The sequence below is a fragment of the Lepus europaeus genome, chromosome 18 (assembly GCF_033115175.1).
Source record: "Lepus europaeus isolate LE1 chromosome 18, mLepTim1.pri, whole genome shotgun sequence".
NCBI lineage: Eukaryota > Metazoa > Chordata > Mammalia > Lagomorpha > Leporidae > Lepus > Lepus europaeus.
The window spans coordinates 25125666-25139249 of record NC_084844.1 but is presented as its reverse complement, the minus strand read 5'-3'; the positions used below and the strand labels follow the sequence as shown (position 1 = coordinate 25139249).

At 60.7% G+C, this 13584-nt stretch overlaps 2 protein-coding genes across 2 annotated transcripts; one reads left to right on the top strand and one right to left on the bottom strand.

Moving 5' to 3' along the window:
- Positions 1-180: 180 nt before the first annotated feature.
- Positions 181-9132, bottom strand: ABI3 (ABI family member 3). The gene is made up of 7 exons (XM_062216492.1): positions 8737-9132; positions 4319-4486; positions 3190-3366; positions 2128-2213; positions 1867-1962; positions 1534-1688; positions 181-1086 (listed from the first exon to the last, which is right to left on the bottom strand). Exons 1-7 carry the CDS (start codon positions 8851-8853, stop codon positions 941-943), a joined length of 945 nt encoding a protein of 314 aa, XP_062072476.1. The 5' UTR covers positions 8854-9132; the 3' UTR covers positions 181-940.
- Positions 9133-9378: 246 nt separating this feature from the next.
- Positions 9379-13108, top strand: GNGT2 (G protein subunit gamma transducin 2). The gene is made up of 3 exons (XM_062216724.1): positions 9379-9657; positions 12406-12505; positions 12866-13108. Exons 2-3 carry the CDS (start codon positions 12422-12424, stop codon positions 12989-12991), a joined length of 210 nt encoding a protein of 69 aa, XP_062072708.1. The 5' UTR covers positions 9379-9657; positions 12406-12421; the 3' UTR covers positions 12992-13108.
- Positions 13109-13584: the final 476 nt, after the last annotated feature.

The following is a 13584-nucleotide window of genomic DNA, read 5'->3' as shown; positions in this document are numbered from 1 at the left end:
CCAACACAACACGCACAGCGAGTGAGGGACAAAAGAGCCGGGTGCAGCCCCCCACTGCAGAGGGGCCCCTGGGGTGTGGCAGGCCCAGGAGAGGGGCGGGCATTAGCAGAATTGGGTCTTTTGGCTCCCTAGTCCCGTGGGGCAGATGTCAGGTTATGTGCTTTATTCAGAGTTGGCACTTGAAGCTGGAGACCCCCACCAAGCACGTGGGAGGGGTCCTCTGTGGCCAGGGTCATCCCCACACTCCTCGGCCTCCGGTTCTGTCCCCTCTGCAGCAGACCTCCGAGTACCTTCTCTCCCCAGCGCCCCCACTTTGGGGGCAGGGGGAAGGGACAGACCACAGCTCACAGTGCAAAATGCGGGCAGCCCAGTCCAGCGGGCTGGCTCGGCTCGGAGCCTGGGTGGGCACAGGGAGAGCCCTGGGCGGTCAGCAGCTGGGCTCCACATAGTTCCCCGGGAACAATCCAGCGCCCTCACAGCTCACGCCCTCGCACCAGCCGTCGGAGTAGCGGCGCGTGACGCAGATGACAGTGCCCTCGGAGAAGGAGAGCTCATTGTCCTTCAGCGCGGTGTACGGGTGCAGAGTCACCACTGAGGCCGGGGGAGAGGGTGCCTGAGGTGCACGGGGAGGCCCCCCGGGGAACACTGGACCCTGGGGAGCATCTAGGGGAGAAGGTTGCGGGGCTCCCAAACCTTCAGGATCCGTTAATATCCAGCACCGGGCGGCTGCTGTCCACCCAGCTTGGTTCTGAGCTCGGCTCATTGGAAAGCATGTGTGTGCGCGCGCGTGCGTATGTGTGTGTGGGTGTGTGGCGGGAGGTTAAGGGAAGAACCCCTTTGCCGGAGTGGGGTTGGTGTCTAGAGGGAAGTAAAGTTGGGACAGGGCAGCAGCAGAGGCCAGACCCGGGACCTGGGACGAGGTGCCCTCCAGTGCCCAGAGTCAGGTACCTTTCTCCAAGTAGGCTGCAGGGACCCAGCTGGGCTCTTCCGGCCCAAAGCCTGGCGGGGGCGGAGGCAGCAGCCCCAGCTGGTCCAGGTCCAGGGGTGGAGGAGGGGGCAGGTCCAGGGGCGGGGGCAGCTCTTCGGCTGGGAGTGGGAGAGAAAGCAGGCTGCAGAGCGAAGCGCTGGGAACCCTCCCTCCGCCGAGGGCCTTTCCCTGTCGAGTCTCCCGGCTTGGTACAAGCTTCCTGCTACCCTCAGCGGCCTGGTGCCGGCACGGTGCCTCTGGCAGGTGCTCCCGGTCCACGCCGAAAGGGCGGTCGGACAGCACCACTCGTAGGGCAGGCCACTAAACTCTCAGTCTCACGTGTTGAATGCGTGTGGGCAGAGCCGAGGCTCGGTTGTGAAGTTTCAATTACGGCTGAGAAGCTAGGAGCCCGGGGCCCCGTGCGCAGCTTCCTGCGCGTCCTCTCCCTCCGTTCCCCTCGCCTTGGGCGAAGCGTTCCCTGGGGCGGCCGGGTTAGATCCCAGAAGGGTGGGGTCAGGGCAGCGTCCCGAGGCGACAGAGACCCTGCAGGGGGGCGGGGTCCTTACCTGGAGGGGGCGGGGACAGCTCCTCCGGGGGAGGCGGGGGCAGGAAGACCTCGTTGGCAGGAGGAGGCGGCGGGGCCAAAGAGCTAAGTGGCGGTGGGGGTGGGGGTGCCTCCTGTCCCTTGGGCGCGGAGACCCCACTGCCACCGTCGGCGCTGCTGTAGACGGAAGAGAGCAGGGCCCGGCTCGCTTAGGGCACACGTTCCGTAACCCGGCATGCCCGGCTGGTCCCGCCCCTTCACTGCCCAGTGCTGCGTCCCGGAGATCTTGAACCCCAGAATCACGGTGACAAAACCACACCCCCCAGCATCACCCACTTGGTCTTGAAGGACTCACCCTGCTGAGGCCAAGGAAGAGACGGATGAGGCGGCGGAGAGTTTGCCGTCCGGCACTGTGGGAGGCTGCACCGGCTCGGGGATCCGGGGTGGTCTCCTGGGCGGGGGGAGGGGGTGCATGAGGAGGCAAAAGGTTTCCGGGTGCGAAGGGGCGGGGGCGAGGCGCCAGCCTCAGGCCTGTCACCATAAAGGTCAAGGCGCCAGGTACTGTGGGCGTGGGTGGGGCAGGGCCAGGCTGGTTGGGGTCGCGGCGAAGCCTCACCCCAGTGTGGCGGAGGCAGGGGCGGCAGGTGTCTTGATATTCTTGCGAGACAGGGTCCCGGTCCGCGACAGCTGCGTGCTCAGGTCCTGTGCGGGAGTGGGGCGCGGGGCTGACACCTGGGGTGGGGGTGGTGCGCCCTCCACCCATCCCGGGGAGGAAGTGGGGGATGGGCGGCCGAGACCCAGGAGGGAGAGCGCGCGCACCACAAGTTCCCACTTCCACTTCCCAGGCCCCTCTGCCGCCCTACGCCGTCCCCACCCCCTCTGTCGCTGCCGAAACCCATGCGACCGAAAGAAACCTCGGAGCGCAGACGCAGTCTGAGGGCCGCTTCCTGTGTGTGGCCTCAGCTGGCTGGGGCTAGGGTTGGGGGGGAGGTTCATCCCAGCCCCTCCCCCAAGCCATCTCAGAGCACAGGGAACCGCAGCCCTGGCTCGGTGGTCCCCAGCTTTGAAGGGCGGAGGGAGGGGCTGGGGAAGGCTGGTCCCACCTAGGCAGGGCCCAGGCCCCTTAGCGCGGAGTGCTCAGCGGACAGGTGCAAAGCCCCGTGCAAGAGGGCGCTTCTGTTAGCCACTGGCTTCCCCAAGGCGCCGGCAGGGAGATGCGATTCTGTTTGCTGAGGCTCGCCAGGGCCATGACAGAGGGGACTCTAAGTGGGACTCTCGGAAGGAGTATGGGTGGGGGGAGGTAACTGGAGGAGTGTTGTGTCCCTCTTGTGGGGGCCACTGTGATAGGGTAGCAAAGGAGTGATGTCGCCGTGTGCGTGAGCCATCTCTCACTGCCAAGAAGGTCATGCATGGGCTGAGAGCGAGTGGGAAGGCTGCTCAGAGCGGTACCTCAAACCCCCAGACAGAGGAAGTTGCTGTTCTCATGCGACACCCACACCCAACAGCCACAGTGTGGGGGAGGGTGCCAGGACCCCAGTCTCAGCAGATCATGGGCTGGGGGCTTGCAGAGGCTGGGAAAGAGGGGGCAGGATGGCTTTGGGGAAAGGGGTCTCAGGTTGAGATGAGGGCCAGGGTCCAGGAGAGGCTGTACTGTGGGGAGACGGGCCCCGGTCACTACCTTGATCCCGTGGCCAACATCATCCAGGCAGCCAAAGTTGAGGGGTCTCCTGTAGTAGGGCGTGAGGGGGGGCAGGCTCTCGGGGGCGATGACCTTCTGGCCAGGGGGCAGCTGCTGGACAGTGGCTAAGGTGCCGATCTCCCGTCGGGCCACCTTCTCCAAATGCATGTTCACCATCTGCATGACAGGGCTGGAGGTGACAGTGGTGTGGCGGGGAGGGGGGTGCTGTCTGATTCCAGCCCCCTTCTCACTAAGGAATGGGATAGAGATATTAGGGTGGAGATGGGGACCATGGGAGACAGCGAGGCCCAGAGAAAGAGTGAGTTTTGTTCCCAAGGCCGCACAGCAACTGAGAAAGGGGCGGGGGGGAGGACAGAGCCACTTTAGAGCAACTTCCTGGAGGAAGAGAATGAGGGTTATTATTAGCCAAGCAGGAACAGGAGGAAAAGAGAAAATCCAACATCCCCAGGGAAGCTGGGAAGAGACTAGAGGCCAGGCCGGCTCCGGGGCAGAGGTGGTCACTGGGGAGGGGACAGAGAACGGTGGCTGGAGCCACTCTGCCTTCTGGGGGACAAACAAGTCCGGTCACTTCTTCTTGGGACACTCTGCAGAGGAATCAGCACTAAGGGTGGGAACCCGGGTCTGCTGGGGTGAGAGGAAGGACACGCCCGGTGCGTGCACTGACTGCGTGCATGCTGCACGTGCCAAGGGATCTGTGCGTGTACTTGGTGGGGCCAGGCCTCGGGCAGGGCCCCAGGAAGGAAGGAGGAGGGGGTGTGGGCCAGAAGGGCGGGGGGATGGAGAGGGGACAGGCTGGGTGGTGGCCCTGGGTGCAGGCCACCGATTTAAAGCCACAGCTGTCTGTCGGCATGGGCATGCAGAGGCAAACAGGGCTCATCTGCTTCCTTCCTGTCCCTTGCAGCCCCCATGCTTGGTAGACCACTTTCTAATGCCCCGAGGCAGACAGCAGAGGGCACCTGGGGTAGACAGCCCGGCCCATGCCTGAGACACAGCCATAGAGACAAAGAGGCCTCAGATGCACAGGTAGGGTGCTGTCTGCAGGAGGGGACCCGAGCTGCGGGGATTGTCAGGATGGGGCTGGTGTGAGACGCCCTTGTCAGTCCCTTACCTGGCCCAGGGTGCTCACGCGGGCTTCCACCTGGCGCAGGGCAGCCGCCTGCAGGTCCAGCATGCGCAGTGTGTTCCCTGCCAGGTTGCCCACCTGGTAGGCCACGCTGGCCAGAGCCTGGGTCGTGAAGGCCATGGTCTCCTCCAGCGCCTTCCGCTTGTCTGTGGCCTGAAATACACACACATGGCCCTGGCCTGAGGCCAGCCCCTTCTGCCAGGCCCCTGGCTGAGAAGGTGGGAGAGCACAGACAAGGGCAGAGCTGGGAGAAGGCAGCAGCCCCCGTGAGCGTCTGTGGTGGCGGCCATGGGAATGATGCTGTGGGGAGAGAGGCTCAGGGCAGGAGGAGAGAGACTCAGCCAGGGGCGGGAGAGCTGCCGGCCCTCCAGTCGCCGAGCTGAGGACCGAGCCGAGATGACCCGATCGCCTTCCCAAAGATGTCGGTTCCGAGCTGTTCTCGGTAGTCAGGGAGGGGTGAAGAAGCGAAAGGTGATACTGGCTGGAAGAGGCCTTCCTAAGCTTGAAAGCAAACCAGCGAACTAAGTTCCCACCCTCATCCCCAGGCCTTCCAACTGAAATCCTCGGCGTGAGGCCCATGAATCCGAGCCTCTAAACGCTCACCAGGTGTGTACCATCAGGTCAGTGTTTGGGAACTCGGATAGGGAAACTGAGTGCAGTGTCTTCCTTCCTCATCCATTCCCTATCACGGGCTCCCAATATACCAAGAATAAACTCCGAAGTTCTAATCCGGGCTGGTGCACACCTCCCTGGGTCTGATTCCTGCTTTCTCTTCCCCCTCATCCCCACCACGCCTCCCCACTCACTCCCCTCCAGTTGGCTACTGGAGAGCCGTGCTGAATGAGTAGGTTGCATCTACCTCAGGACCTTTGCACTTGTCTTTATCATCTATCCTCCCACTAAAATGTGTAATGTGAGCAGGGAGCTTGCTGTTTTGTTCTGGCACAGAAGGACACTTCATAAATGTGCTTCTGTGAGTTCATTACTGATTGCATGGGGGCCCAAGCCACCCTCCTGGTGTGTGCCAGGCCCCCGGGTCACACTGCCAGGCTGTGGAGGGGGGAGGGAGAGGGCAGCGTGTGGCTGAAGACAAAGGAGGGTTTTTTTTTTTTTTTTTGGTCCCAGATCAGCCCATGGCCAGCTGGGGCAAAGCTTCTCCAGTCTGTTGGTTCCCCAGGCAGCTTCCTCATCTCCACTCAGGTCATGGAGTTGCTGTACCCTGGCCTGTGTCTTAGGGAGCGGGGAGCGGATGCAGAGTGAAGCCAGGGTACCCAGAGGACTCACAGGCAAGGCTGCACACTGGGTCTTCTAGCCCGGGCCTGCAGGTGCCTGTCAGTGGAGAGCAGGCCTAGACACTACAGGGGCAGGGTCCTGAGCAAGACTAGGATGCCTGCAGGGTCCAGCCTGAGCCAGAGCCTTCTGGGAAGCCCCACTTGTTGCTCCCCCCACCACCACCTTTCTCTTCTAACATCAGGAAAGAGATGCTCCCTTGCCTGTCAATTTACATCTCGTCAGCACCCGTAACCAAATTTACATCTCATGAGACCCTTGTCACCGAGGGCCTTGAATAGACAAATCACACTCAGATGTTCAAACCAGAAAGGACAGTGGGTCCGTGTTCTAGTTCAAGGCCAGCCTTTAGTAAGCAAAGAAACAGGCCCAGCACGGAGCAGTGACTGCCCTGGTGGTCTCCCCCAGGTTTCTGAGCTGGCCCCTCTCCTCCTGAACAGCCCCATCCCTTGTGTCATTTGTCAGCCCAGGCAGGAGTGGTGTCGTGGGCGCTGCCTGGCTACCTCAAGCCTGGATGCCAAGGGCCCCTTGGCTGTGTCTTGGTGCAGAAGCAGGCCTGGAGGGACAGAGGTGTGGAATCCCTCTCTGTGGCTGGCTGCTCGCTGGCTCACCATGCAAATCACCCTGTGCGCAGGCTCTATCAACCTTGACTGACAACCCTGCAGCTGCCGCCTAGCTGGCCTGCTCCCACTCCCCACAGGTTTCCTACCGCCTGGCTGGGGTGGCGAGAGAGACTAGGGATGGCCATGGAGGGCGTGGAGCCAGGCCTCTGGGAATGGTGATGGAGGCCTCACTTGAAGCCAATCTGGGAAGTCATCTTAAGCACTTGCTTCCCCACGAAGCCTCAGAGACTAGGAAAGGTAACCGGCAGTGTGGTTTAGTGGTTAGCGTTCTGTCTAGCGAAAGCAGGCTCCCAGCACGTCCAGTGTGGGTGAGGGCTTCTGCTGCCCAGAGCGTTTAGGTTGTATTATACACTTGTGCCCATCCAATAATAATAATACTAGTGGCTGATATGTATGTGGCCTTTCTTAAGGGGCAGGCGCCTGGCTAAAGGCTTCCATGCATTCTCACGTGGAGCCTGCGTAACCACCCCCGAAGGAAGCTCTAAGGATCGGATCAGGGGGAAGCTGGCCATCGTCCTAAGTTGGTGGCAGGCCTGGACCCTGGACTCAGGTGCACACCATCTGCAAGCCCCTAAGAGGTCCTAAGACGAGCACCTGAAGGTGTGGAAGTAGCTACTTTTATCCTCGGCTGTGGCGGGAGTGTGCCTTTCCACGCTGGGACGAAGTGGCCGCTTTGCAATCCAAGGTCCCCCTTCTCTACAGGCTGGCCGCTCGCTGCTCACGGGGACTCGGATCACACCCGGCACAGAGCTTTGAGCTGGGGAGTCAGGGAGTGTGCTCTGGGGGGTGTGAAGCGGGCTCTGCCACTAGCACTCAGGCCTTTGGAAAATGACTTAACCCCTCCGAAGCTCAGCTTCCTTGCTGGGGTGAAGACAAGGAGGCCCCTCAGGGAATACGCTTGTCCTGACGTCAGGGCGCGGGGCCTTGCTCTGGTGCCATCACTGCCACTCTGTCACCTGCCACTTTCCCATGAGCACCTGCTCCCTTGGGCTTTCTTTTCTTTCTTTGCCACATTCTCATGATGCTGGGAAGTCCCTGTGCTTCTTCTCACGGCCTGCTCGGCACCGATTAGGGAAACCAAGTTTTGCCCAGAGGGTAATGGGTCTGGCCTGCAGCTCCTCAAGGAGGCAGAAAGGTGGTGAGAGTGGAGCACAAAGCCTGGGGCCAGGCGCTGTGGCAGAACAGGCTAAGCCTCTGCTTGTGGTGCCAACATCCCATTTGCGCACCGGTCTGATCCCGGCTGCTCCACTTCTGATCCAGCTCTCTGCTATGGCCTGGGAAAGCAGTAGAAGATGGCCCAAGTCCTGGGGCCCCTGCACCCATGTGGGAGACCCAGAAGAAACTCCTGGCCAGCTCAGCTCCAGCCGTTAAGGCCATTTGGAAAGTGAACCAGAGGATGGAAGACCTCTCTCTCTCTCTCTCTCTCTCTCTCTCTCCCCGTCTGTAACTCTGCACCTCAAATAAATAAATAAATCTTAAGAAAAAATTAAAAAGAGAAGTCTCTGTACCTCCCTGAGCCGCCATTTCCACACCCCTAAAATAGACATCATGATCCTTGGTCTCCAAGGTACTTGTGAGGACTAACAAAGGAGCCAAGCGTTTCGGTCATCCTCAAATTCTCTCCTTCCAGAAATCCACGTTCTTGGTCCTGGGACAATCACACAATGTTTAAAACCATGCTAAAAATGCCACCTTCGGGGCCTGCGCGGTGGTGCACTAGGTTAATCCTCCGCCTGAGGCGCCGGCATCCCATATGGGTGCCGGGTTCTAGTCCCAGTTGCTCCTCTTCCAGTCCAGCTCTCTGCTGTGGCCCGGGAAGGCAGTGGAGGAAGGCCCAAGTGCTTGGGCGCCTGCACCCACATGGGAGACCAGGAAAGAAGCTCCTGGCTCCTGGCTTCGGATCAGCGTAGCTCCGGCCGTGGAGGCCATTTGGGAAGTGAACCAACGGAAGGAAGACCTCTCTCTCTGTCTCTCGCTCTCATTGTCTGTAACTCTACCTGTCCAATAAATTAAAAAAAAAAAAAAAAAAGCCACCCTCGTTGTCTTGCTGTAGCCTGTCGCCAGCAGCCATGCTGTCCAGCCCCCTGCCTCTGGGTCAGCACCCCCTCCCTGACTAAGCCTCCCCCGCCTTCTGCAACTGGCAAGGAGCTAGCTCCCTTCTCTGTCTCAAGCTCACTTTCGTCCTTGGGAAGTTCTTCTGAAGTCTCGCCTAGAGCCTTGCTGAAAACCGGATGATGCGCCAGCGTTTGTATGTTGGGGTGCTGAGGGAGATGAAGTCGGGGTGAGGCCTGAGACCAGAATGGACTAGCCTTGCCCATCCCCCACATTGTCCGTCCCCCACCTTGGGTGAAGTTCGGAGGACGCAGATGAAGTGGATGGTTTGCAGCCAAGGCCTGGGAGATGAGTACCTGCTGGGATGGTTTCCATGGCTCCGCCTGGGCGAGGCTCTGGGGACCCTTGGTTGGGGGGCGAGGGGCAGCCTCCACCTACCTGCACGTAGTTGTCCTCGCAGTAGTCGGCCACCCGCAGCAGGGCGCTGTGGTTGTCTCGCAGAGCCTCCCGGCCCGTGGGGATGTCCAGGTTCTGCAGCTGCTGCAGCTCCGCCATCACCCCCAGCCTCCGTCTGGCTCCCCCGGGAGCCGCAGCTTCTGTGCCTCACCCAGCCCTTCCTTGATTGGTCGCTCTGCCTGCCCTCCCTCTCGCCGCCGCTCTTGGTTTCCTCTGTGTGAGAGCCCCAAACCTGCCTGTGAAGGGCAGGCATGCTCATTCCGGGACAAGAGGAAGTCAGTCCCTGCTCCCTGGCTGGGCCTGCGCCTCTGTCCCCTGCCCGAGGAAGGGGGAAGCCAGGGGCCCAGCCCCCAGTTCCACCCAGCAGAGGAAGCCAAGGTCGGGACGGCTGTGATGGCTCCCTGGTCCCAGAGAGGAAACTGGCTGGCTGGGGGCTGGGAGGGGAGACTGAGAGGAAGGGGGCTGGCCTGCATTGGGGTGGGGGATGGATTTTCCACTCATGGAAGAGGGGAGGAAAGGGCAGAGGGTGGGGGCTTCCTTGGGAAGCTCAGGGGTGAGTCACCGCGGGACGGGGGAGTGGAGGGTGGATGGGACATGGAGAGCAGTCCGGCGTGGGGACAGCGGGTGACGGTGGCGGCGCAGCAACAATAGGAAACAGCAAGAGGACTGGACACCAGGAAGACGCAGCCAGAGGCGGTGCTGTCAGGCCCGTGCAGGGTGGCCAGCGAGAAGGCTCCGCTAGGCACGGCCTGCGCCTGCCGGAGACCAGGCAAAGATGAAGCCGGGCAGCTGTAGCGGGAGGGACTCCGATTGAGCAACAGGAAGGACTTGGACTTGAGACGCACCGGGTGCAGATTCCACGTTGACCTCCCTGGTTCAGGAAGCAGCAGCGGAGCTCAGGAGGTATGGGCTCAGGTCCTGTCCCCCATCTCCAGTTCTTAGCGCTCACTGCTAGCTACACGTGGGACTGGGGTCCTGGCGCGGGGAACATTAGGATGGAAAATGGACATCCTCCTGTTCCTCCCGCTGTGACTGCCCTCCTAGGCCAGGGCAGGAGCTGGGGGAAGGGGAATGTCTGGCCTGCAGGTGGTGCAAGGCCCACAAAATCCTCTGGTCTGGCCCTGCTGAGTCTTCCATAGGCAGGACTCAAAATTCAGTACATCTACAGCAGGCTCATTTCCAAGCTGACAATTTTGTATGGCCCCTGCATGATGCTGTAAAGATCCAAATGGCCCTGGGCAGGAGGTTCCCCAGCCCTGGCCTAGAGGCCGGGAAATAAGAGGAACCCTCACTGGCCACGGGGGTCCTTAGTGTCTCCTCCTGCAGGGGGTCCCTTGCCATTTGACAGGTGTCAGGCAGAGCCAGGCTTAGCATCTGTTAAATGACACAGCCCTCGGGTGGTGCTGGGAGGAGAGCACAAGGAAGACCAAGGGCTCAGAGACTGCACATGAGAGAGAGCCACACTCAGGGCTCAGGGGGCGTGGGGGTCAGCCAGGGTGGGCCCAGGTGATTGTGGCCGCCGTGGCGCCCAGGACTAACTAGCACGGCATTGTAAGCCAGGAGCACAGTGCTATGGACTAAGTGAACAAGGGGCGAGCCAGGACACCCTTGCAGGCTCAAATCGCAGGGACTCCCACGGTGGGGACACAAGGGCTTCCCGGATAAGGGAAGCTAGGAGCTCGTCCAGGACTTGCGTCAGCAGGAGGAACAGTCTCAGCGCGGGCTCCGAGGTGTGGAGAAGGCAGGGGAGGGGGCAAATGTGAGGCTTAGGGTGGGAGCCAGGGAGGCCTCTGGGGCCGATGAATGAAGCCGGGGAGGGAGGAGGAGGGGGCTCCGAGGCAGGTGGATTTGGCATCTGGTCCCTGGGGTGCTCTGATGGGGAGAGCGTCAGTGTCTCTGCTCCATTGGCAAGGAGGGCTCAGAAGCTCAGGAGGATGCATGGGCTTAGAACCTTAGCCTATGATCAGCTTAGGCGGCAGAGACCTTGGTGCCCGGGCCATCTGCTTTATCCAAAGATTCTTAGCTGATGAGGAGCTGGGAGGCTCACACACCAGCGCTTCTGGGTCCTGGAGAGGTGGTGCGGACTGCGTGCTCCCCCCTGGCAGGTGAGAGGGGCTGATGTTGTACTGGTCCGGGACTCAGGATTGGTGTCTTGTTTTGTTTGTAAGATTTGTTTATTTCAAAGGCAGAGTGACAGAAAGAGAGAGAGAGAGACAGATGGACAGACAGAGATCTTTTATCTGCTGGCTCCGTCCCCAAATGCCCACAACAACCAGGGCTTGGCCAGGCAGAAGCCTGGAGTCAGGCCCTCCAAGTGGGTCTCTCCCATGGGTTGGCAGGAACTCGAGTACTCAAGCCATTATCCGCTGCCTTCCAGGGCACATTAGCAGGAAGCTGGATCAGAAGCAGAGGAGCTGGGACTGGAACTGGGCGCTCTGATGTGGAACGCAGGCATCCCAAGTGGTGGCCTAACCTGCTAAGCCACAGTGCCTGGCCCCAGTCTTAGTACTATTGCAGCGAGAGCACCAGGCAGGCCTTCCTGTCTTCCCTGCAGTGATGATAATCTCATTACCAGTGACAATAATAATCCAGGCATTCATCATACATGGTGGGGCATGCAGAGTATTAAAATATCTGATGGGGCCGGCGCTGTGGCGTAGTGGGCAAAGCTGCCGCCTGCCGTGCCGGCATCCCACATGAGCACCGGTTCAAGTCCCAGCTGCTCCACTTCCAATCCAGCTCTCTGCTATGGCCTGGGAAAGCAGTGGAAGATGGCCCAAGTCCTTGGGCCCCTGCACCCATGTGGGAGACCCAGAAAAATCTCCTGGCTCCTGGCTTCGGATCAGTGTAGCTCCAGCTGTTGTGGCTGGGGAGTGAACTGGTGGATGGAAGACTTCTCTCTCTCTCTCTCTCTCTGTGTGTGTGTGTGTGCGCCTCTGACTCTCTGTAACTATGCCTTTCAAATAAATAAATCTTTAAAAAACATTTGATACACATTCCATTCTGAGCACTCACAATCGCCCTGTGAGCTAGGTACTAAGATTACACTCATTTTGCAGGTGGGGAGATTAAGACAGCCTCAGGGAGGTGGAGTGAGTTGGCCAAAGCCACCCAGCAAGGAGGCGGCAGAGCTGGGACCAGAGCTGGGGTCCAGCAGGCTCCAGAGCCCCTTCTCTGCCGAGAGGGACTTAGAGACAAAAAAGCAAGCTCTCCCTGCGGAATAATACCTGAGCTCCGCGAGTTATCCATGCTACAGGAAGCTCCTTTGTGTTGCTTCTCTGTTCCCTTCTTAGACAGATGCTCATTCCAGGGCGAAGATCGTGCCTCCTCCACCAGACTGGGAGCAGGCTCGTCCCCCACCAGACTGGGAGCAGGCTCGCCCCCCACCAGACTGGGAGCAGGCTCGTCCCCCATCAGACTGGGAGCAGGCTCACCCCCCACCAGACTGGGAGCAGGCTCGTCCCCCATCAGACTGGGAGCAGGCTCGCCATGGCACAGGAGCGGAGGGAGGCAGTGAAGATCTGTGGGATGCCAAGGAGGCTTCGGACCTGAAGGACCCCGCAGGGCTAGAGTAGGAGTCGAGGCGTGGAGGGAGCCGGAAGCGCGGGTGGGATTTAGGGCCGTGGCTGCTGACTGCCCTTCTGGGCTCAGGTGTCTCTAGGGCAGGATGGCCCAGGACCTCAGCGAGAAGGAGCTACTGAAGATGGAGGTGGAGCAGCTGCGGAAGGAGGTGCAGAACCCCAGAGCTCCGGTGAGCCTCCTCTTCCCTGCCCGCCCCCGCGCCCCGCCCCTCCTGTGGCAGGTGGAGCTGGCGGAGCCTCTCCCGGGCTGCAGGTGCTTCGGACATGGGGCAGGATGTGGGAGGAGGCTGGGGTGAACCCGCATGGAGCTGCTGCACCTCCCCAGCCCAGGAGAGACACTTCCCATGCCCGGCCTGGGCCTGGCCAAGCAGCCCACACAGGGGCGAGTCAGAGAGGGGACTCTCACCCGCCTGCCCCTCCTCCATCCCCTCCCACATCCCCCACGTCTAGAAGGCCCCTCTGCCTGGACTGAACAAGTCCCGCATCCTGAGAAATCAACAAGGACTGTGACCCTGTTTTGTGTTTCACAGATTTCCAAGACAGGCAAGGACATCAGGGAATACGTGGAGGCCCAAGCTGGAAACGACCCCCTTCTCAAAGGCATCCCTGAGGACAGGAATCCCTTCAAGGAGAAAGGCACCTGTCGGATAAGCTGACAGCCTGGACGCCCTCAGCCTGAGTGTCCCTCCTCAGCCAGGCCCAAGTGTCCTGGGACACCCAGGGGACCCGTGAATTTGCTCCCTCTGTCGGTCCCAGAAGGCACTGCGCATCTGTCCCCCATCTGGTCATCTCATCATCTCCTCCACCTGCTGGGTCACTGCTGGGAGGGAAGCTTGCTTGGCTGCTTGAGCAAGGAGGGGAGGGGCCTGGGCGGTAGAGTTGCGGAGCGGGTACCCTGAGCTCAAGAGGGTCTTGAAGTGCTGGCGGCTCCCCTGGGCCCCTCCGCCTCCCCAGGCACTCTGCACATTAGTGTCCTTTGGGGGGGGGGGAATTCCTCCCCTTCCCCATCTTCCAGCCTGCGATTCTCTTCCTAATCGCTTGGATCACCGTGACGGCCTAATGACAGAGTTCATAAAGTCCTGTTTCAGGTCTTCGCCAACGTTGTCGAGTGTTTGTTACGCGCTGGGCACCTGGGATAGAAGGCTGGGCACAATGAGCACGGCTCACGTCGTGTTCCTCACCGGAAGACCGGAAGGATGCCCGATTTAGTCAACACGTGCTCCCGTGGGGAGGGTCAGGGTGGTGCAGG